General features: G+C 40.2%; 1 protein-coding gene across 10 annotated transcripts in view; it reads right to left on the reverse strand.

Annotated features, from left to right (window-relative positions):
- ZFPM2 (zinc finger protein, FOG family member 2) overlaps nt 1-21854 on the reverse strand; it is a 463644-nt gene that overhangs the window by 115345 nt on the left and 326445 nt on the right. For all 10 annotated transcript variants that reach the window (XM_081012507.1, XM_081012504.1, XM_081012502.1 and 7 more), the window contains one exon: nt 12803-12914. In XM_081012507.1, the coding sequence (XP_080868633.1) occupies nt 12803-12914 (112 nt within the window). The remainder of the gene's footprint in view (nt 1-12802; nt 12915-21854) is intronic.

The raw sequence follows: 21854 nt of genomic DNA on the forward strand, positions 1-21854 counted from the left end.
TCTCCCTGACAAAATCTTGCCATGTCTTTCAGCTTCTTTAAAGCAAGCAAACAAGTGAGAATGGCGGAGCTGAAAGACAGGATAAAAATATTTTAATACATAAGCAACTTTTCCAAAATGTTTCTGTTGCTTTTGTTCATTGCCATCTTCTTCATCTTATTGATCTAACATTGGTGCATTTTTCTGTTGCAATCCACAAATGATGTAGGATAATATCTTCATATACTGATACAACCAAGCAAGGCACTGCATGGTGCTCACACACCTACTTGAAAGCTGCCCTTCATTGGCATACCATATTAATACTACGAGTCTGTGTATCAAGGGCAAAACTAGATTGCTTATATGCACGGCAAGGGAGGAATATGATGGGGAAGCCAGGATAGTCAGTCAGCATGTTACCCAATTTTAGGTGCTGTCAGGGCTGGAGTCAGACACAGGTCAGCATGAAAGACGCAGGACTCTGTTGTTAGTGAAGTTAACTCTTTATTCAAGGAAATGGCATACAGTTCAGCAACACTTGGTCTTGCCTCAATGGATCAGTTGCCAGGACTGAAGGTCCCTGCCTTCCACCCGCTCTAAAGCTCCTCCCAGTTATTTCCCAAGCAGTCTCAAACTGCATCTATGCACCTCTGGTCTCTGTTTTGTCCTCCTCATCATTCTGTGCATTCTTGGAGACCAGGAGTGAGAGGAGTTTGTTGCAGCAGGAGAGGGAGACTCCCTGGGTTCTTCAGAAGCCTCTTGACCTCCCTTCTCTGCTTCAGCCTCAGAATCTGAACTGCTCCCTGCCACAGGCTCTTCCTGTACACTGAACTCCCCTTTAGCATCCAGCCCTTCCTCCCAACCTTCTCCCTCTGACCTCTCTTCAGTGTCCCACCGCCAATCCGCTGGCTCTGAGCCTTCCTCCTCTGGGGGTCTCCTTTGGGAGTTCCCAGGCCAGTGCCTCCCACTCTTTGTACAACCTGTCCCTGACAGGTGCGGCGAACAGGAAACACAATATTAAGAGACACTATTGTATCCAATAGCCAGCTACAAACCTTTCCCCACCCTGTGGCTAAGCAGGGTGGCAGATAGATAGTGCTTGGCCAAGTAGCCACAACAAGGCATAAATAACCCGCATTGCAGGCAGTTGGACTAGATAACCCTTGGGGTCAATTCCAGTGCTGTGAACATGCAACAGTGGAGCACAGTCCACACAACATGGGAAAATGTCACTCTGTTCCCACACATACTTTTTTTTTAATAAAAAAAAGCATGAAAATGCAAGAGAGAAAGTGGTGCAGATTTACCATTTAGTAAAGGTAAAGGGACCCCTGACCATTAGGTCCAGTCGTGACCGACTCTGGGGTTGCGGCCCTCATCTCGCTTTATTGGCCGAGTACAGCTTCTGGGTCATGTGGCCAGCATGACTAAGCCGCTTCTGGCAAACCAGAGCAGCGCACGGAAATGCCGTTTACCTTCCCGTCGGAGCGGTACCTATTTATCTACTTGCACTTTGACATGCTTTCGAACTGCTAGGTTGGCAGGAGCAGGGACCGAGCAACGGGAGCTCACCCCGTTGCGGGGATTCGAACTGCCGACCTTCTGATTGGCAAGTCCTAGGCTCTGTGGTTTAACCCACAGCGCCTAGAGCTCAAACAACAAATCTTAGCAGGCAATGTTTCCCACCAGACCACCAGGCAAACAAGACCCACAACCACCCACAAAGAGATTGTCCTGGTGCAATTAAGATGTCAGTGTTATCCTAATGAGGCTATAAGTTGGAGTTGAAATGTACTGCCACTGTTTGGAAAGTGTTCCACACATGGACCCCATGCCAGGGTCATAAATCTAAATTAGCCTGATATAAAGATCACAACTGAGTAGTGAGCAAGCCATTATTTAACTTGCAGATCATCAGCCGGCATACCCAGCATACTTGCATCATAGAAACCAAAAATATTACAATATAAATAGTGTTGATATGTATATCCCCTCATCTTAAAAATCAATATTATGATTTGGAAAAATCTTATTTGAGACTTGTGAGAACTTGTGGGTTTTAACAACAATACTTTCCCAATAATATGTCCTATATTGCTCAATGATCCATCATTCTATTTGGCATTGACTCTCAATGCAGCTAGTGCGCAAAAAGCTAGGAACATGACTGACAGTCCAATCCAGTTCCAAGTTAAGCCAAAGTAATTGGACTTGAACCAGTTTATTGCCATAGATTTCAGCGGAATTCGATCAGCTTAAACACAAATACCTTTGCTGAGAGGTGGGCTGAGATATAAGACCACAACACATTTACTTTGTAACAGCCTATTAAGATCAGTTGGACTGCTCTAGATTGAGGTTCTGTATATGGAACCATAGGTTGTGTATAGTTGAATAGAATATATTCTAAATAAATAATACTTGCGGATGGAGAAAGGCTTCATAAATCTCACTTCTCTCCATTTCTGCTCAGAGTAAGACCCAGTGAATTAAGTGGGGCTTACTCCCAGGTCAGTATCTATAGGATCACTGCCTTAGTTAATGTTTAATCAATCTGGTGTATGTATATCCAGCATAATATTGGTGGGAGGTTTTCTGATCTACAACATTGCTAAACATTCATTCCATTTAAAACCTGCTGGTGAAAAGAACAAGACTGATAAAGATTTTTAAAAAAACAACAACACACACAACACTAAGTAGTAGTAATTATCATTAACTATATTATGTCCTAAATGCATTGCATATAAATTACATATAAGTCATGAACCACTGCTCCACAAACCATCTAATCTAAAATACATTTACCTGTGTTAAATAATCACTGTGTTCCAACACTATGTGATCCAGCTGAACTTAATTAACTGGTTCCCTAGAGTGCAAGGTGCAATCCTGGCTTAACAGCAATTTAACCCAAATATACAATTGCCCAGTTGCCCTGTCACCTTGAAAAACTAAGGTTGTCCCCCACCACAATTATTAATTGCTGGTGTCAGTTCATCTGGCTCCATAAGGAGCCAAACCTCAAAGCTCTTCCACCAGAGGGAGCCATGTAAATTTCCTTTCCTCCCTTGAAGATCTGTAATCAGCTAGAGACCACATGCGTACAAGGAGGATTTAAATGTTTTGTTCCATGCATTCATTTAGCTGTTCACGTCCAACACCCAGGTTGCTTTTTAACATTTCCCATTAATCTTCCTTGGGAACTAGTAATCACTATAAATATTATGACAAAGTTCTTCTCTTAATTATGAAAACCAGGCTGAGTATCTGGAGGGCAAGCAACACGGTAGTCTTGTACTGCAGAAACAGCTTTCATAAAATAGAAGTTTCTATAATCAGGGAAAAATAAATTCCCAGATCCCCCCCCCCCCTTTTATTTCTTACAAAGTACACCTGCCAACGTTCATTTCCCCTCGTGTCATAAACTCAGGGCAGGAGCATTTGACAGGAATCACTATAAGAGAGGCTGTGGCTAAATTCATCCTTGTTTCATTTCATATAGACCTTTTGCTCTCTGTTCTGATGGGGCTGTTTGAAAAGAATGACCAAGGTTTGATATTAGGCATCTAGGTCATGGTTTCACCTTGACAACAGCTCTTTCGTTTCAAGCAGTAACATTTGCCAGGATCCCTAAGGTACTTTCATTTTTGTCAATCCCTGTTTTTTTAAAATAAAAAAAAAATGCTATGAGGGGGAAAAAAGAAGATAAATCTTAATTCACAAGCTGCAAGACTATCTCTGTGTCTCCAGCACAAAACTTCAAATTCAATCCAAAAAGTGGATGTGTATTAGAAGTCTGCAGATTTAAACCTTGTCCACCATGATCAAACTGGATTTATGGAGCATCATAACTCTCCAGACACCATCCTGCAGCTTATTAATTTAATAGACTCCTGTCCATTCCATGATGTTCCTGCCCTGACAGTCTCTCAAGATAAGGTGAAAGCCTTTTGACAGGACAGAGTGCATATATATTTTCTTCTGTTTTCTTGTGTATGGGGTTGTCGACAACTTCAAATGTGTGGCTCAGCAAATTTGTGCTGCCCCCTCCCCCTTTTAGCTTTGCACAGAAGACAAAAGTAGAAACATCTCTGTGAAGCAATGTGTTTGTGAGAATGATGGTTTCCTCAGTCCCAAAGACTTCAATAGACTCAGGGCTTGAAAAGCAAAATGTAAGAAATTTCTGATATTGGGACACTCCCACTGGCAGAAGGAGGGCACAACGATTTTTGCCCATTCTCCCTTTCTCCTGCAGTCCCCCTCCCTGGAGCCCAAAAAAATCTGCTCCCCCAAAACTGTGTGGGAGGTAGTATAGGGGTGTGGGGGAACTAGCAATAACCAGCCCAACCGGCAAGACTGCCGCCACACACCCTGCCCCATCTGCCACTGGCAGTAATATTATTATTATTATTAATAATAATAATAATAATAATAATAATAATTTATTTATACCCCACCCATCTGGCTGGGTTTCCCCAGCCACTCTGGGCAGCTTCCAACCGAATATTAAAAACAATACAGCATCAGACATTTAAAACTGCCCTAAACAGGGCTGCCTTCAGATGTCTTCTAAAAGTCAGACAGTTATTTATTTCCTTGACAGAAGGGCGTTCCACAGGGCAGGCGCCACTACCAAGAAGGTCCTCTGCCTGGTTCCCTGTAACCTCACTTCCCGCAGCGAGGGAACCACCAGAAGGCCCTCGGTGCTGGACCTCAGCAGAGAAGCAGCATCCAAAATCATATGAGCGATCTTGCCCAAAATTGGCACCGCTGGTTGCGGCACTTCTCCACCACTGGCAGAGGTGGCAGGGCAAGCAGGGGGCTCACAGGCACGCCAGCTGGAGGGCTTCTGCCACCTGAAGCAGAGGCTGTACCTCCCTCATGGCTGGGCTGGCTCTGTACAGCTCAGCAATAAGTTACCAAAAAGTCAATGTTAGTTGGCAATACTAGAAGTGGCTAAGCTTCATTATAGCTGTCTATTGTCTAACAAGTCACACTCTGGGTGCCATCTACCAACCTTTCTACAACTCCCATTCATTTTAGTGGCCTGGAAACAGGCACCATTTTCTTTGGATTGCTCCCTCTCTCTCTAAAAAAAGCTCATTTGAGTTGGTTTGCCATTGAAAATGGATAACAGATATCTGTCAATAAAAACAGTTTTAAAAGAAATTCTATCCGATTGAGATGTAACTTTAAGTAAGCCAAATGTTTACTATTATTTATTTCATGCATTTGCATCCTGCCTTTCCTTTACAGATGTCCAATGTGGCTAAAAACAGTAAAAGATAAATCACCTTGGGTCACTCAGCTAGAAGAGCGTTTGTCAAATACAATAACTATTATTGTTATTATTAGGCAATTTTCACAATAAAAATGCCCACTCCACATGAACAAATAAGAAAAATCACAATAAGGTAATCTAAAAACCAGTTTGAAATAGATAACAAATAAAGGTTTAAAAAGGTAAAGGACCCCTGGATGGTTAAGTCCAGTCAAAGGCAACTATGAGGTTGCGGCACTCATCTTGCTTTCAGACCGAGGGAGCCAGCGTTTGTCCACAGACAGCTTTCCGTGTCCTGTGGCCAGCATAACTAAACCACTTCTGGTGCAACGGAACACCGTGACAGAAGCCAGAGCACATGGAAACGCCATTTACCTTACTGCTACAGTGGTACCTATTTATCTATATGCACTGGCATGCTTTCGAACTGCTAGGTTGGCAGGAGCTGGGACAGAGCAACAGGAGCTCACTCCGTTGCAGGTATTTGAACCGCCAACCTTCCGATCGGCAAGCCCAAGAAGCTCAGTGGTTCAGACCACAGCGCCACCCATGTCCCTAGATAACAAACAGCAGCCAGTTCAAATTAAATTTAATATATAATTAATATAATTAAAATATGGAAAAGCAGAGTTAGAAAAACGAATCTGTCCAACAAGCTAGGCACCTATTTAAATAAAAAGGATTTTCTAAAGACAAGGTACAGAATTGTTTCTCAAGTTCCCGCCAAACACACATACCAGATGCTAGCAGTCAGGGCTGGCCTTCCCATGAGGCAAGGTGAGGCAACCATCCTGGGCATCAGGATCCCCAGAGGCAGCAGATCCAACCTCCAAGAAATGCATCACATGTAAATCTCCGCATGCCTCCTGCTCCTGATATAAATGTCCACTTCCTGCAACCCAGTACCTAAAGTAGAGCTTCGTTCCCTCTTCTTCATTTGTGGCAGGGAGGAGCATTTTGTGGTTCGTCTCAGGTGCCGCCAGAATGTCTTGGGCTGGACCTACTCGCACTTCAGAGAGAAGGGGTATCTACAGAAAATAGCACCACCAGGTCGGGAAGGTGGTATTACGATCATACCACTGCGTCAGGAAGGTAAACGGCATTTCTGTGCACTCTGGCACTCATCACGGTGTCCCGTTGCGCCAGAAGCGGTTTAGTCATGCTGGCCACATGACCTGGAAAACTGTCGGTGGACAAATGCCGGCTCCCTCAGTCTGAAAGCGAGATGAGAGCCACACCTCATAGTCACCTTTGACTGGACTTAACCATCCAGGGGTCCTTTACCTTTTTACCTTTACCTATTAATATCATTCATTTGAGTCTGTTTATATAGCACTAACCTGTACTGTAAGCATTGCGCAATAATAAAAACAAGTAGGAACCTTCGAAAGCATTGCTTACAAGTTAAACGATGTTGTTATTGTTGTTGTTGTTGTTGTTATTACTTTTATTATTAAACAAAAAGAAGAAGGGAAGAAAAGAGTATCCCCCCCCATTCCAAACAAATATTGAAGTTTGTGCTTAAAAAGCTGAAGCATGATTTAAGCACCTTTCTAAAGCATGTGAGGCCAAACATAAATTGCTACTCCTGAGCCAATTATCAATTATTATTTATATAGAATTATCCACTCACATTTCATTAAGCATGCATTGAAAAGGAGTGGGAGAGCGCAAATGCTTTCTTCTGCATCATCTCAATAATAACTAAGGACATAAACTACTTGGTGAGGCCAGATAGAAAATAAAATAATATCAGTAAATCATCATCATAAGTATAAAAACAACCAATGTGGAACATAAAAAGAAATGACAGAAGGCTTGAGAAATATTTGTGCTGCCTACTTCAGCTGTGTAATTGATGCAGCAAACAGCTATTTATTTGTTTTTTTACAGTTCACAGGGTAGTCATTCCTGTTTTGTTTTGGTTTTTTAAAACTGGGATTTTATATTTTTTAAAATAGTTTTAAAAGCAGCCATTTTATGATCTTTAGTTTTGAATGCAAGTTTATCTCACCAGTTCTATCTTAATTTCAAACATCCTCAGCCTTACGCACCACACTGCAATGGTCTCAGACATATATTAAACATGTTGGTTTTTACTGCATGGAGTTATCCTGTGGTGCTCTGCAATCAATTACTGTTATACCACCATCATTAATAATTTTCTTAATGAAAATGATTCTGTTGATCTCCGTTGTATTTTAATTATCAGAGTTAAGCATAATTACACTGCAGCTCTGAGCTGGCATGTAGACTCCTTTAGGGCGCAATTTTGTTTTAACACACTGATAATGTAATTTTACATTGTGTCAGTTGTTTAGTTATTATCCAGTCGTACAATTCTGCTGTATTCCTGATAACAGATAATAACCTTAGCACCTCCTATATCCTGAAGTCATTTAAAAAGCAATATTAGAATTTCACAACTAGCTAACTTAATCGCCTTATGATTTTATAATTCCCACTGCTAAATATTTTTATAGGCCCCCTCTCTTGCCAATACCATATATATATATATATATATATATATATATATATATATATTTTCACACCCATGATTTAGGTAAGATACACATAATGTGTGCTTACCCACAGATTCATTTCAGTGTGCACAGTTTTGTTCGGTAACTTGTTTCTTTTTCCCTTCATTTAAGGCCTGCCTTGCACTCTTAATCAATTGCACTCTTAATCTAAGAGTAATAATTAACAGCTCAGATTTTGTTTAATAGCAGCTATTCAATTTGCCATTTTCTTGGTCTGAGTATATACTGCACTCAAGTGAGCAGCTAGCTGACAAGTATGTGTCCTGTCCAATTCTGCCACCATCACTTCTCTGTTTAGATCACTCCCAATCCAAGACCGGTAGATACTTCAGTGCTACACTCCATCAGTGAAAGAAGCACTGCATAGCTCTATCTTTCTCCTAGTAGTAAATACAGCTATCCAAATATATTTTATCACACTTATATTCTAGCTATTTTATTGTTTCTATATATTTCTGCAGCCACAACAGGCTAGTTCAACCACAACAAACTAACACCAAATAGCTAATTCATATATGATGCTGCCAATTTGCTTAACCACAGTTAAGCAAGCCAGGAGTGGGTAACAAGATCACATGTCCTATTGCCCTTTCCATCTCTTCCAGAATACAAATCTTTCTCACAGTGCCTAGCTACAGTTAGCTGTAAAAACAACTATGATGCTATCCCTAGTTAGGGCTAACCATGGTTCCAAGGCCTCAAACCACATTTTGGACCTGCGTTTAGGTCCTGCATTAAGCAAAAACTCTGACCACAGTTAAAGATGTAGTTAGCATAATGAATAACCATAATGGATAACCAAAAGGGAGAACAGCAAATATCATCATATGGCCCTTTCCAAATTTGCTTATCCACGATGCTTCAGTATTGGTTTAAACAGATGCACAGAAAAGAAGGATCCAAGTTGCTTAAGCTATCACTAACCATCAGGAGAGTGAAAGAATATGCTTTCATCAGCATAAAGACAGGCTAAAGGAGCCTATATCTTCACATGCCATGCTATCTAACACCAAGCAAATATTACTGAAAGGTTTTCAAAGGGGCAGAGATCAGCTAAAACACCCACTGAGGGTCAATATACATTATACATTCTAGCTTATCCAGTCCCCTGCACCTTTTGGCCACTCTATCAATGCAGTACATTCTAACAGTTGAAGGTATTTATCCAATAGCAACCAAGAATTTGGGAAGAAACACCTTTCCTAAGGGAAATTCAGGACAAATCCAATGCACACATAACCTTCATTGACATTCCCATTTGTAGCAGTGCCTAGTAGGATTATTTCATTTTGATCTGACAACTATTTTCACAAAAGTACTCAATCAACGAGTTGCACACCAATCTTTTAATACAGATAAGATCATTTTATGAAAAGTGAGGAGTTACATTTTTTTCAACTGGGAAAACAAATATGTTATGTCATCTTGAAGCTGTTACAGCCCCAATAAGATATCTTATTTTGTGTAAATTTTGAGGCATGAGATAAGCAATTGTACTTGCCCAAACTGGGCACATGAAACTAACTTAAAAAATTAAAAAGAGAGACTGTGCTGGAAAAAATGATGAAGTTATTGCAACTGTTATTTTTCCTTCAACACCTAGAACAAACCATCTGAACGTAGCAGATGAAATGTCACTGGAGTACAAGAAGCATGCATCCTGAGGTGGCAAAAATCCTTCAGCTGATTCACTTATGATGAACCAGAACCTGCCATTGGTGTCTCGCAGGGGCCGGCAGGCAACCCAAGTAAGGGAGGCTGCAGCAGATCAACACTTTCCTGTGGAACACACCATGTCTGGAGCTGAGAGTGTGTGAAAATGTGGATTCGACAGCATGTGGTGTGAACCAAAGTTCCATCTAATCTAGTACAGTATACTGTTTCCCACAGTGACCAGCCAGGATCTACCAGGAATGTCTAAGTTTATGTTTTATGCATACTGCCCTGGAACCTACTGAAGGCTGGGTAGCCTGGAAGTATTTTAAATAATCCATAAATATGCAGGCAATAACTCTCCATGTTTTATGCAACCTTCTGGTTCATGACCAATAACCAATAACAAGTGTAACTCGTCATGGATTTGTCCAATCCCTTCCTAAAACCATCTAAAGTAATGTCCATCATCATATCCTATGGTAGTGAATTTCTGTCTATGTGAACCCCAGAATCCTGTTTTTCAATATATACTAATATATTAGTATGCCAATACTAGCTGACGTTCCCAAGGAATTTTGATAGCATGGAGAAATTGTGTCTTGATGGAAAATGAGTCCCAAGACATGCACTGAAACCATAGAATTTCCTTGAATAATTCAACCTTATATGTAGTACATGATTTTATCACGTCAGACCACACCCTTCTCCATTTTAAAAGCAATCTGCATACAGTAAATTAGATGTTAGGATAGAGAGGTCTAAAATAGTTTGCTTCCTACATGTGAATAAAGGTTATTTTTATGTCCATCATTTAACAACACAAAGCACAATCTTCAGTCTAAAGTGGTACAGTTCGGGAACAATTTTACCACCTCATCTGCTGTTGGGCTAAACTGCCACATTTCAGCAAACATACACAATGATGCAAATTGGCTCCTCTTCAAGAAAACGTTACTATCAGATCTGAATTTAAACAAGTGGTTCTGTAGCAGGATCAGCCCTTACAGATCTTCCCCATAGCTCAGGCATTGCACCTTCCAGAAAACTGAGAGAATACAAGAAGGTGTGAGGTGGGGGTGGAAAGAAACATGTAAGAAGTCTATAAGAATAAAAAAGAAGTGTAAGAGACTGTCAGAGAAAACTTTCCACTATGAACATCCTGGATTTCTACTCCTGATGTATCTCTAGGCTGAAGTTGTACTTTGGATAACTGCTGCAAAGTTTCCATATAAACAGTCCTTAATACCTTTCAAAATAAATTGCAATTTCTCACGCATATGAAAAATGTTACTGTACGCAAACATCAAAATACTGTGCTGTTTTCTGCTGCTAGAGCAATGAGTCACACTACACTTTAAAATGATGCAGATTCATTCCTTTTTGGCTCAAGGTTTTTCCTTAACTAAATCAGGTATTTTCAGGTTACAAAATTAATTTATTGGTGTTTTGTAATTATAAAAGGAAGAATGCATAAGACCTTAGTGTGCAACTACTCATTTTTAAACATGCAAATTCTCTGTTTTCAGTGTTTCAATTTTCAAAGGCTTGTAGCAGTTTAAAGGCAATCCTCTTATAAGTGTACAAATTGCAATGATTATAGGAACAAGTTGTAATTGTTTCTAGTAAGTTTTAGTAGCCTTTGATGTTATGATTAGTGTTTTGTATGTTAATATAGTGATATGGGTGCTTATTTGCCTTGCTGGTTGTATGCAAAATGGTCACTAGGTTGTCGCAGCAAACAAATCTTTCATCTCAGTGGGTCTGTTTGGTAAGGAATAAAAAAAAACCCCTAAAATAAATTGCTGTAGAACTGTGCAATTTCTGAAGTAATCACAAAGCAGTGAGACTGGGGATTTATAGAATTTGAAACCTGAGCTTAGTTGGAAAGACTAAATGGAGGAGGAATAAATACAACATTGACTATGCTAATGGGGCACAGCAGCTGTATTCACAATTTCTTGACTGAGCAGTCAGGTATCACAGATCTTTAGTACCAATTCAGCATTGCAGGTTTAATTTTGTACCTTTTTTTTTTAAAAAAAAAAAAAGCTCAGGCCTCTAGCTATTGATCAAAGGAACACTGATAGGAGCTGGGGTGACGTTCAATCTAATAAAGAGTGGTGACCAAACTTTTATCTATACAGGTTCTATACTTTTATCTGTACAGAACTTAAGTTTTGCCTTTGCTCTAAATCCTCCTGTGAGCCAAAGTCCTAGCTTGACAGTTCAGATGCCTGCCTATTGCACCGTATTAGCCAGTAAAGCAAGATGAGCGCCGCAACCCCAGTCGTCCGCGAGTAGACCTAACGGTCAAGGGTCCCTTTACCTTTACCTTTACCTTTATGACACAACAACTTCAGTCCTGTGCTGTTAGGCTGCTTAAGTTCCCACTAAAGTTAATGGGATTTCAGCAACCTACTGGTGTGCAGGATTGCAGCTATAATCTCTAGCCACATGGTAACCCACACACAATACTCTTGTGACCACTGTGGATCCTAGCATATCATTTTTGGGAATCACTACAGTGGAAAGTTGGAAAGTAGTAATTGCCATGCATTTTAAATGGCATCATGATGTCGTTAATGAGCAAAGAACATTTTTGTTTGTTTACACACTGTGAGCCAAATCTAGCTGCCTTCAATACTTAATCACTGTCAAGGTTCCAAAATAATGACAACAATAAAATTTCTTACAATTATATTTCAGAAACTAAATGCTATTTTTCAACAACATTTTCAAAAAAGTCAAGGTTCACACACTTTTCACGAGGTAGGGGGTACGAGCACAACATTTTGGATTTAAATCAGGTTAGAACTGCAGGTTAATGAACTACTTAATGAACTTTCAAAGCTCAAAGAAACTTCAAAAGAGGCTTGTGATACAATGCAGCAAGAAACTAAGGGGTGGGGAATCAGAGAGATGCTACATTCCTACAAGTCTTTGAACAAGTCTGTAAAGCCTAGGACATACTTTGGACAGTGGCTTAAATGGCAGGTAAATTGGGCAATGGCTTACAATGGCATCAACATTTTATATAATACAATGCATCGAGTATAAGAAAGCTCTTTGCTTTTTTTCCTTAAGTGCTTTATCTGTTTGAATCTTAAGTGGTAATAGTATGCCTCTGCTTCACACTCATTTAATGCATAATGGAGAAAAACTATTTTTTCAGGTAAAAAAATGGAATAATGCTTCTTAGATCAGAAGAAGAGAAAGGAGAACCACAGGCCCGCCTTTGTAACCTGCATTTGCCACCTGTTATGCAACAGGCACGTTTCATCAGCACCGTTTTAATTCATTGCAAAGAAAGTGGAAGGGAAAATCAGCTTGTGTTTACCTTTGCTGTACACAATGCAGTTGTTTTTGTTGTCTTCCACTCCTTGCCAAGTCACATCCAGCAGCCACTTGGGGCCAGCAGTCAGCACCATAGGGACTGGAGCCTTTGTCTTCTGGAGAAAGGATGATAACAAACAGATGCCATTTGCTTGCATTGATTAAGAACTTGAATAATAATAGTAATAATCATTTTATTTGCAAACAACTAAATCTCCAAACCCATAAGCCAAGGCCTTATTCCCCAGCCTCGGGACTTAAAAAAAAAAAGCAAAAGAAAGAAGAAGGAGAAGACGACACAAGCTGCAAAGCTTTAGTGCTTTCATAGATCTGAATGGCGGAATTATTATCAAGGATTTTTCTGAATGATAGCGCTGGATCAGATCTCCAAGATTAGGCATATCTCTGGTGGCTTAGAATTATAAAGGGAATGCAGATGACTTTCACAGAAAAGAGCCAAGTGTTTAGAAGTGAACTTTAGACACATTGTACTTCATTATCAACAAGATCTTACTATTTCCTGAAACAGACAGGAAAGAATTTAAAGAATCAGTATCCATTTCAAAGCTCTGTCCTGGGTAACATTTATATTATAGTGGGGAATTATTCTGAATGGATAATGTAATTTCCCCCCTCCTCCCCCCTTACTGACTGCTGATGTGCTGCTCTACTACTGTTGAAATAATAATGCTAATGATTCCACATGCATGATCTCGAAGAAGAAAAGCAGAAGCCAGAATTCATTTGAATGAAGCCCAAAAGGAGTTTGGGGAGGGGAGGCATGATACCCACCCTTCTTTACAAAGGCAAAGTGACACATTTTATTACGAAACGCATTTTGTGTGTTAGGGTAGAAAAGTTCAGATTATTGGCACTCCGTCTCTCTGTTAAATCTAGATGCAAGGAAGGAACTGATCTGGAATTTAGTAAGCCTTATCAACATAGGCTGGTAGTGAAATGCCGGTTAGACATTTATCATTCACCAGTCCTTGTTCTGTATATCAAACATCATGAAACTATGACTCAGAATACAGAGTACAATGAAAAGGGTCTCAAGGTAATACTCCACTAGGTTTTCTCTCCCCCCAACCAGCAAAAAAAATATCTGGATAAGATCATTTTCCAGCAGCTCCAAACCTTTGTGAGAGAAATTATGTTTCCATGACTGACTCAGAAGTTGGAAGCATAGATTTAAAGCCAAATCCTGTGGGTTCATTAATAGTTTGGAAAATAAGACACAGTGACCATCACGCTGCCCTAACATTACGCTGAGAAAGACAGGCTCGAGATATGTGGGCTGACACTACTATGCTACAAACCAAGCAATTCAAATGTTGTAGCAGTGTAATGTTTTATCATTTAATTATTATTTATTAAAATCAATATATAGTGTTATATGGCAGCGTTGTGACAGAGCAGCAATGGCAATGTTTCACCTATGCTGTTTTCAAGAGGCTTGTCCAAACACCATGGAAAGGAACTGAAAACCTACAAACCACACTGAGCAGCTCTAGTTGGACTGTATCACAAGCTATGCACAGGTTGCCCATAGATGGAACACTAAACTATGGTTTAGCGTTACATGAACGGGTCTTGAAATCGTTAGCTTCCTCCACTCCTCTCATTGTCTACAAGGAAGAAATCACTTTTTCTATTCCATTTTAATTTCTTTCTTTCATTCATTTATTTTATATCTGCCTATTTAAAAAAGATTTTAAGGTGACAAATCTAAGTTCAGTCCTATGTGGGGCTAGGGATGAGCAAAGCAGCTAATCCACCATCACATTCTAAGTCCTGCCAGCTTGCCAGAAGTTGTCGTGGTGTCTCTTTCTTCCTTCTCACTGCAACAACTGTGAGGGATCCATGGTGCTTCTGATCAAGCTTTATGTCTGTTGCCACCAGCTGGAGGCTGCTGCCTCTGTCACAATAGAGCACCCTGCCTCCCACCAGGGGACCTCTTCTCCATCAGTAGAGGTCAGCAGAGATACACAGGGGTTGTAGCCAATGCTGATTCTGTTCAGAGTAGACCTATCCAAATTAATGGAGATGAGTTAGTTCTGGTTATTTCTATGGGTCTGATCTGAGTAGGACTAGCATGGAATACAACCTCTACACAAACACCAGCCATCAACATCAGAGGGTTAGGATTGTGCTCTAAAATGGTCATATATGTCTGTAACATATAAAACAGCAATCATAGGAAAATTGCAATCAACAGAACAAGCTCAAAAATAAGTTAAACAACCAAAGCAGGCCTTTATAAAGCTGCAAATTAATAAAAGGACACAACAATAGGAAATAATTTTGCCTAGGCTTTTTCTGATACCTAAAATTGGACCGTGCTTTTCTTTGGTTGGATTCCCTGTATCCCAGTTTTTATTTGTCTTATATGCTTTTTTGCCACTGCTGTATTGTTTTTAGGTTGTACACCACGTAATATATTTTTCAAATATTAAGTGGTTTATTAATGCTTTTCAATAAATGCATGACAAAACGAAGGGAAAGAGAAAATGACCAGGTTCTAACCCAAGATCCACCAGGGTGAATAACTTTGCAATAGGCAGATCTTGGGCTGTCACAGCAGAGTTGGGGATGAGCTCGCATAAGTCCTTCACTCTGGCTCAGCCAGTAGTACTGTAAAGGCTTATGCTGCTGTAAATCCCCCAAAAACAATGTTCCTGAGGTGTGGCAGGAGAAGGAAAGGCTTCCAGCTATTACAAACCTCTTTCAGCTCAGTCACGTGACCTAGCAACCCAGCAGAAATTACAATGGAGAAAAAGTGTGGCTTATGTCGAACATAAAGGCTTGTTTTCCCTCTGCCAGGCTCCGACAGCTCACCTGAATAGAGTTTGGAATGTGGTAACTTACACCAGCTTAATTTAAGGTGGTATACATTCCACCAGCTTCCTATATCTACGATTGCTCTGTCCACATACAATCACACGTGGATTCCCAGTGTAGGTGCCACAATGGAGAAGGCTCTGCTCCTTGTCACTGGCCACCACACCACTGTTGGCTGAGAAATGTGGAGCAAAGAATCAGATGCCAAACAAAGCATATTTAGAGGGACTTGCCTATGAAGGCAGTTCAGAAGTTACCCAGGTCTCAAGTCATTTAGGGCTTTAGATGTTGTGAATCACCACTGAGGAGAATGGTCCTGCTTGAAGGTTTCCCACAGCCATCTGGTTGTCCACTGTGAAAACAGGATGCTAGACTAGATGGGCCTTTGGTCTGACCCAGCAGAACAGATCATAAGTCCTTCCGCAGCACCTAGTTGCACTTGCATTTTCCTATCCAACTAATATCAGAGCACCTATCTGTACCACTTGTACCAAACTAACCTGAACTCACTTTCAGTATATGTAGCAGAGCTGTCAGTTATTTGGGCTGTTGGGAAATAAAAAGTTTGAGGACTAATGTTAAAACATCATGGGAGTATGGGCTATTCTTTCATCTTATTGTGGTAAAGGTTAGCTGGTCATTGCCAACACACATGGTGACATTTGCTGCTGGATTTATCTTTATGTTATGATTTGTTCTTTCAAAAGAGGAATCAAGAGCATAGACAACCTAACATAGACAGCTTATGCTCTTATATACCTTATATATACCATACACACACACACACACACATATACATATTAAACATCTCAATTTTTTTACTCAAAATAAGTGGGCAATATATATCTCCAAACCCAACATAATGTTAGAGAGTCAGCATACGAGTGTGCTAGGAAGGTATCACAGTAATCTGCTTTCCTTATTACTAGCTCTGATTTTCAAACAAAGCAACAGTACTAGTATATCCATCTCTTCAAATAAGAATACCATTGCAATATTAGCAATAGTCAGTTAATATTTGGGGCCTGTTGCATTTTGTCCTGGCCTACTTTATGGCATGCATATACTTGAAAATTACCTATATTTAACTTATTGGTATTCCTATCCTTCCTTCAAAATCTAACATAGATTCTTGTGATTTGGTCATACATATGGAAACCAATCCAAATGCATTCACACATAAGCTATGTTTTACCTCACAAATGGGCAAACAAACCACAGCTTGTTTTGCCAAAGCTTGGTTTGTTTTCTGGCTGCTAATGCCTTAGTAGCTTGGGATGGGGTGATGAAACACACCATGGTTAACCAAGGCTGCTAGGTTTGAACCTAACACCAAAACATAGTTAAAACAAGCCGTGGTTCATAAGCCAACAACAAACCATTGCTTCACCTAGTGGTTTGTTGCTAGCAAACAACACATAGTATTCCGGGCTGAAGTTTGATGTTCAGAAAGACCACACTTAACACTTAAGCCATGGCTTATTGCTACATGTAAACCGGTCCATTGTTTGCATCAAGTATAATCTTCTGATGCATTCTAAAATGTAATTTTGTTGTAAACAGCTTTGAAGGCCCAAATGGACGAGGCCAAAAAGGGTTATATTTAAGCATAATTATTATGTTGGAAAGAGCTAAAGGTTTGTCAAAATCAGAAATGAGTACATTTTCCACAAAAGACTGAAGAGTTTCCAGTTGTGAAAGAGGCTTTTAATGGGAAGTGTTCAAATATATAGGGTCTGGATAGTTCAGTTGCTTAGAGCATGGGGTTGATAACACCAAGGTTGCAGGTTCGATCACTGTATGGGACTGCTGCACATTCCTGCACATTCCTGCAGGATGGACTAGATGATCCTCAGGGTTCTTTCCAACAATTCTAAATCTATGATTTAGATATTTTAATATAATATTGCATTAATTTGAAGTTTCATTCTGCTGATTGTACTGTACCTTGTTAAATTCTTATTACTGTTTCCAGGCCCCAGGGGTGAGGAAAGATAGAAGCTGAAATAAATACACACAAGGGAAAACAAACAAGGCACACCGTTTCTGAATTTTCATCTATAGTACCCAAACCCTGTGATTCAGAATTGGTGGTGCATCATGTAACATAAATATTTATTAGTAGCTCTATACAACATTCCCTTAAATATTTTTCAACTGAGTGTGCTATTTCAGTTTCAAGCCTCCTTTTGTAAAAACCACAACGAGTCCAATTTGACAAGGGCAAACAAGGGCAAAAGTTGATCTCTTTGGGAACAATTAGAATCTGCTAATGAGGATAAGAGAGGTCGAGCAGATATCCACTTTTTGCTAACCTTTCAAGTAACTGGACAAACAAGTGAGGTAACCCTCAAGTACTGTTTATACAGAAGTCAGGAGGTTAATGGAGGCAAAAATAGCCAATAAAATGCTTGAAAATATTTTTTTACCAGCCTAAGAGGAATCCCTAATAATTCAGTAATCTTAGATAGCATTGCTTAGAAACATTTATAACATCAGTGGTTTACATCTTCCAAGGACAGATTAAAACCTGAGCAGTTACACATTCAGTATAATCAAGCAATAAAGGTGTTCCGGATTGTACAGTTCCACAAGCAGGAGAGGTTGAATGTCTGAATTTGCCTTTAACAAAATAATAAATCTCTGCATATGAAAAATAGCATGTCACAAAGAAGACTAAGCTGGACTCTCCACCCTGATATGCTAATTTCCTCTGCATAGGGAAGTTTAAAAACACGCAAGGGCGCATTCTGCAGTCTACGCTACTATATTGGCTGAATAAGCACTGATCCAAAAAGAAGGTACATGCCAAAAATAACTTGACACCTTAAAATGTTACAAAGTCAGGAAAAGGAAAGGCTATTATTTGTTTCCTTTCTCTCTCTCTTAAAAAAAAAGTATGTGTCAAAAGTGAAGCTTTTTGAAAGTGTTCCCCACAAAATGCATTCAAGGAAGAACTGTATTATAAGACATAATGTATCTAGTCTTCTACCCAGTAGTTTCAAATTGCTTGATATTTTAGATTCCTACAGCAGCTGAAGTAAACAGGAGGCATGGCACAAACACCGCTACTGCTTCTGGATGTAACATAAAGAATAGTTTAGCACAAGAATGAACCTGGGCGACATGGCTGTGAGAATCAAAAGGTTTCATTCCATTTTCAGCTAACTGCACTTCCTCATTATAGTCAAAGCCAGATAAAGTGTGCTTAGTGTAAACTATGCTTTAGGACAGAGGTGGGAAACTTTTTGCCTGCCAAGAACCACATTCCCCCCAGGGGTAATCTGTTGGGTGCTACAAACCAAGGTGAGTGGAGCCAGAGGTGGGTGGGGAGATTACATTTTCTATATCTTTCTTCCACTGCCTTTTCTTGTGTGTTCTCTCTCTCTCCCTCTCTCCTATCTCCCCATTTTTCTCTCCTTGCCACCAACATAAAATTAGGCCGAGGGTCCCACACAACCCTTAAGGGGACAGGTTGCCCAATCCTGCTTTTGGAAAACAAGACAACCTGGTTAAAAGTGGAACTCAGCACAGACGTACATATTTTAAACTGCATCCAAATAGCTGCCATCACAAGGAAATCATCCCTATAAACAACATAAAAGCAAGAACAGAGACTGTCTTGCTTACTCCAACATAGGAGAGAATAACATACATGAATACTCGTTGCCCTTGAGGAAGTGTGTGGTTTAAATATGTGTGCAATCTTAATATAATAAATTCCTCTTTTCAAGAACCTCTTCCTTTGGTCTTCTGTTTCTCACTGCACCCCTTTCCTCTCCTGCTATGGAGACAAACACATTCTTTTCTTTCCCCCTATCCCTGTCATCTCATCCAGGGGAAGCCACCATAAGATCCTGCATTTGGCTGTGGTCTGAAAAGAGGATATATTTTTAAAGTTAATAGTAATAATAATATAATTTACTACAAAGCACATGAGAATGTGTAATACTTTAATAGTTTGCTGCCAAACTACCAGGGGGTGGGGGTAGGGAGTGAGGCACTGAACGGAAAATAAAAATGAATATTCACAGATGGAATCCCACATGACAGCTGGGATTTCCTGCAAGTAGAGAAGCCCAACTGTTTACCCCAGGAGATGATCACTTGACAAGCGACATGTCGTTTCTGCACTTGACAGACATCCGTAAGCTTATAACAAAGGCAATTCAGAGAGAGAGAGGGAAAGTGATAGGGAAGGAGGGAGACGAACATATATATTCAAATTGCACTACTATAATTGCAAATCTACATAGTTTTACATGTTAAGAATTCCAAAAGCTCGCCAGTGGCTGTGGCTTTCAACCATGCTTTTAATGCAAACAAAGGGCAAGACAGCATGCACATGAGTTTTTGTGCAGTCCATATTATGGAAGTACAAAATGGAAGTGCCAATGGAAGTGCAAAATCAGGATCTGTACAGAAATACACATCTCAAGAATCTCTGCTTTTTATTTAAATGCTTATTACATGCTGTATACTTCAGCTCTTGGAACACTGGAGAAATTCAGCAATATGTTAGATGTTCGAGGAAAGCTAAGAAACCAGGCAATGAGGATTTCCAGTACCCAACTCAACTCCCTGCTCCTTACCAAGGGCTGCCTTATTCCCTATCTATTTTGCCCTTGTACCAATAACCTGATCATCTCCAAGTATTTGGGCCAAGATGAAGCATGAACTTAGCCATCAAAGCTAGGAAAAATACAAAACATTAAACAAAGCCACAGAGACTTGCGAACTACCCAACCTAAGATGAACTTATAATGTCTGGTTTCATTAGATTTTTCAAATGCTTAACTCAGTCTTTTAGCTAAGTTCATGAAGATACCAACGAAAGGTAAGTTCGGTGTTATTCACAATACCGAGAGATGCCAGTGGAGTTGTAGATAGATGTTAATGAAGCTGGTGGAAAGAGTATTCTCTATAAGACTGAATATCAATATACATATCAAGACTTTGAGATCAGACCACTGAAGAAGCCCAGAAAACTATTTTGGGAGTGTGCTACCTGCAAGCCCCAGTAAAAGGGCCCCATCGGGGGCAAACAGTGGCCTCTTGATTACTTGGACTGCCAGGGTGAAACAGGTGCAAAACACTGGCACCCTGTCGTCTACAACTTCATTAACATCTATCTACCTTTACTTACCTTTTGTTGGTATCTTCATGAACTTATCTAAAAGACTGAGTTAAGCACTTGAAAAATCTATTGAAACGAGGCATTATAAGTTCATCTTAGGTTGGGTAGTTCGCTAGTCTCTGTGGCTTTGTTTAATGTTTTGTATTTTTCTCAGAAGGTTGATAAAGAATGTATAATTTATTATTCTGTGTATATTAATCGCCAACGTATTGCATGAGTCACACTACTTCTATCATCAGCACAGATTGCATTTTTCTAGCATCAAAGCTAGGAAAGCTACTACTAACTATGGGAACTGCGGCTGACTATGGATGGATACAGATGAGCATTTTAACTACACATGCTATTACCTACTTGTATCTCATGTGTGCTTGAGACCTGGTCACATACACTTTGTTGAGGCCGCCCCTACTACTGCTATATAGGGGGGAAAGTAATTCTCTCCTTCATCCACTGCTGCTTGCAACAGAAGGAATTTCAAAATGCATACTTCCTTCTGTTAGTGGTGACAATCTTCTCTGTGAGAGGCAGGAGAAGTGAGATCTTGGGACTGGGGTGAGCTGTGAGGGGATGGAGGAATTTGGCTTGAGCTCTACTGGGTTCGGAAAGGAAGTGGGATGGGGGAGGTAGAAGGAAGGTAGGGGTGAGGGCAACAGTTAGGAGAGGGATGAAGGAGCTGTGTAGGGGATGGGGAGTTGGCTGAGGTGTAAAGGAAGACATGGGTTTTTTGGTGGGGTGGGGTTTTTTGAGGTGTTGGCAAGAAATATAACAGAGTTGGTAGCTCCTGGCGTAACAATAAAACTCAGTAAATATCACAATCCAATAAAAAGTTTTCTCCTTGCAGGGAGTTTCTTACATGCCCATGTAGTACACAGCACGGCAGAGCTGCATATGCAACCTGCAGTTGGAAGATGCCATTCTAGCATCTGATCCCCACCACATTCTGCTGCATGTGTTGACCCACCCTAAACCCCTCCTTAAAATGTGGCTAGATAATTTAAATGACTGAAGCGTTCCAAAATGTGAAAGCTTCTCCTAGTGTAATATGATCATCTGCATGGATCTAAAATCTGAGAAC

The sequence above is a fragment of the Podarcis pityusensis genome (assembly GCF_964106645.2).
Source record: "Podarcis pityusensis genome assembly, chromosome: 7".
NCBI lineage: Eukaryota > Metazoa > Chordata > Lepidosauria > Squamata > Lacertidae > Podarcis > Podarcis pityusensis.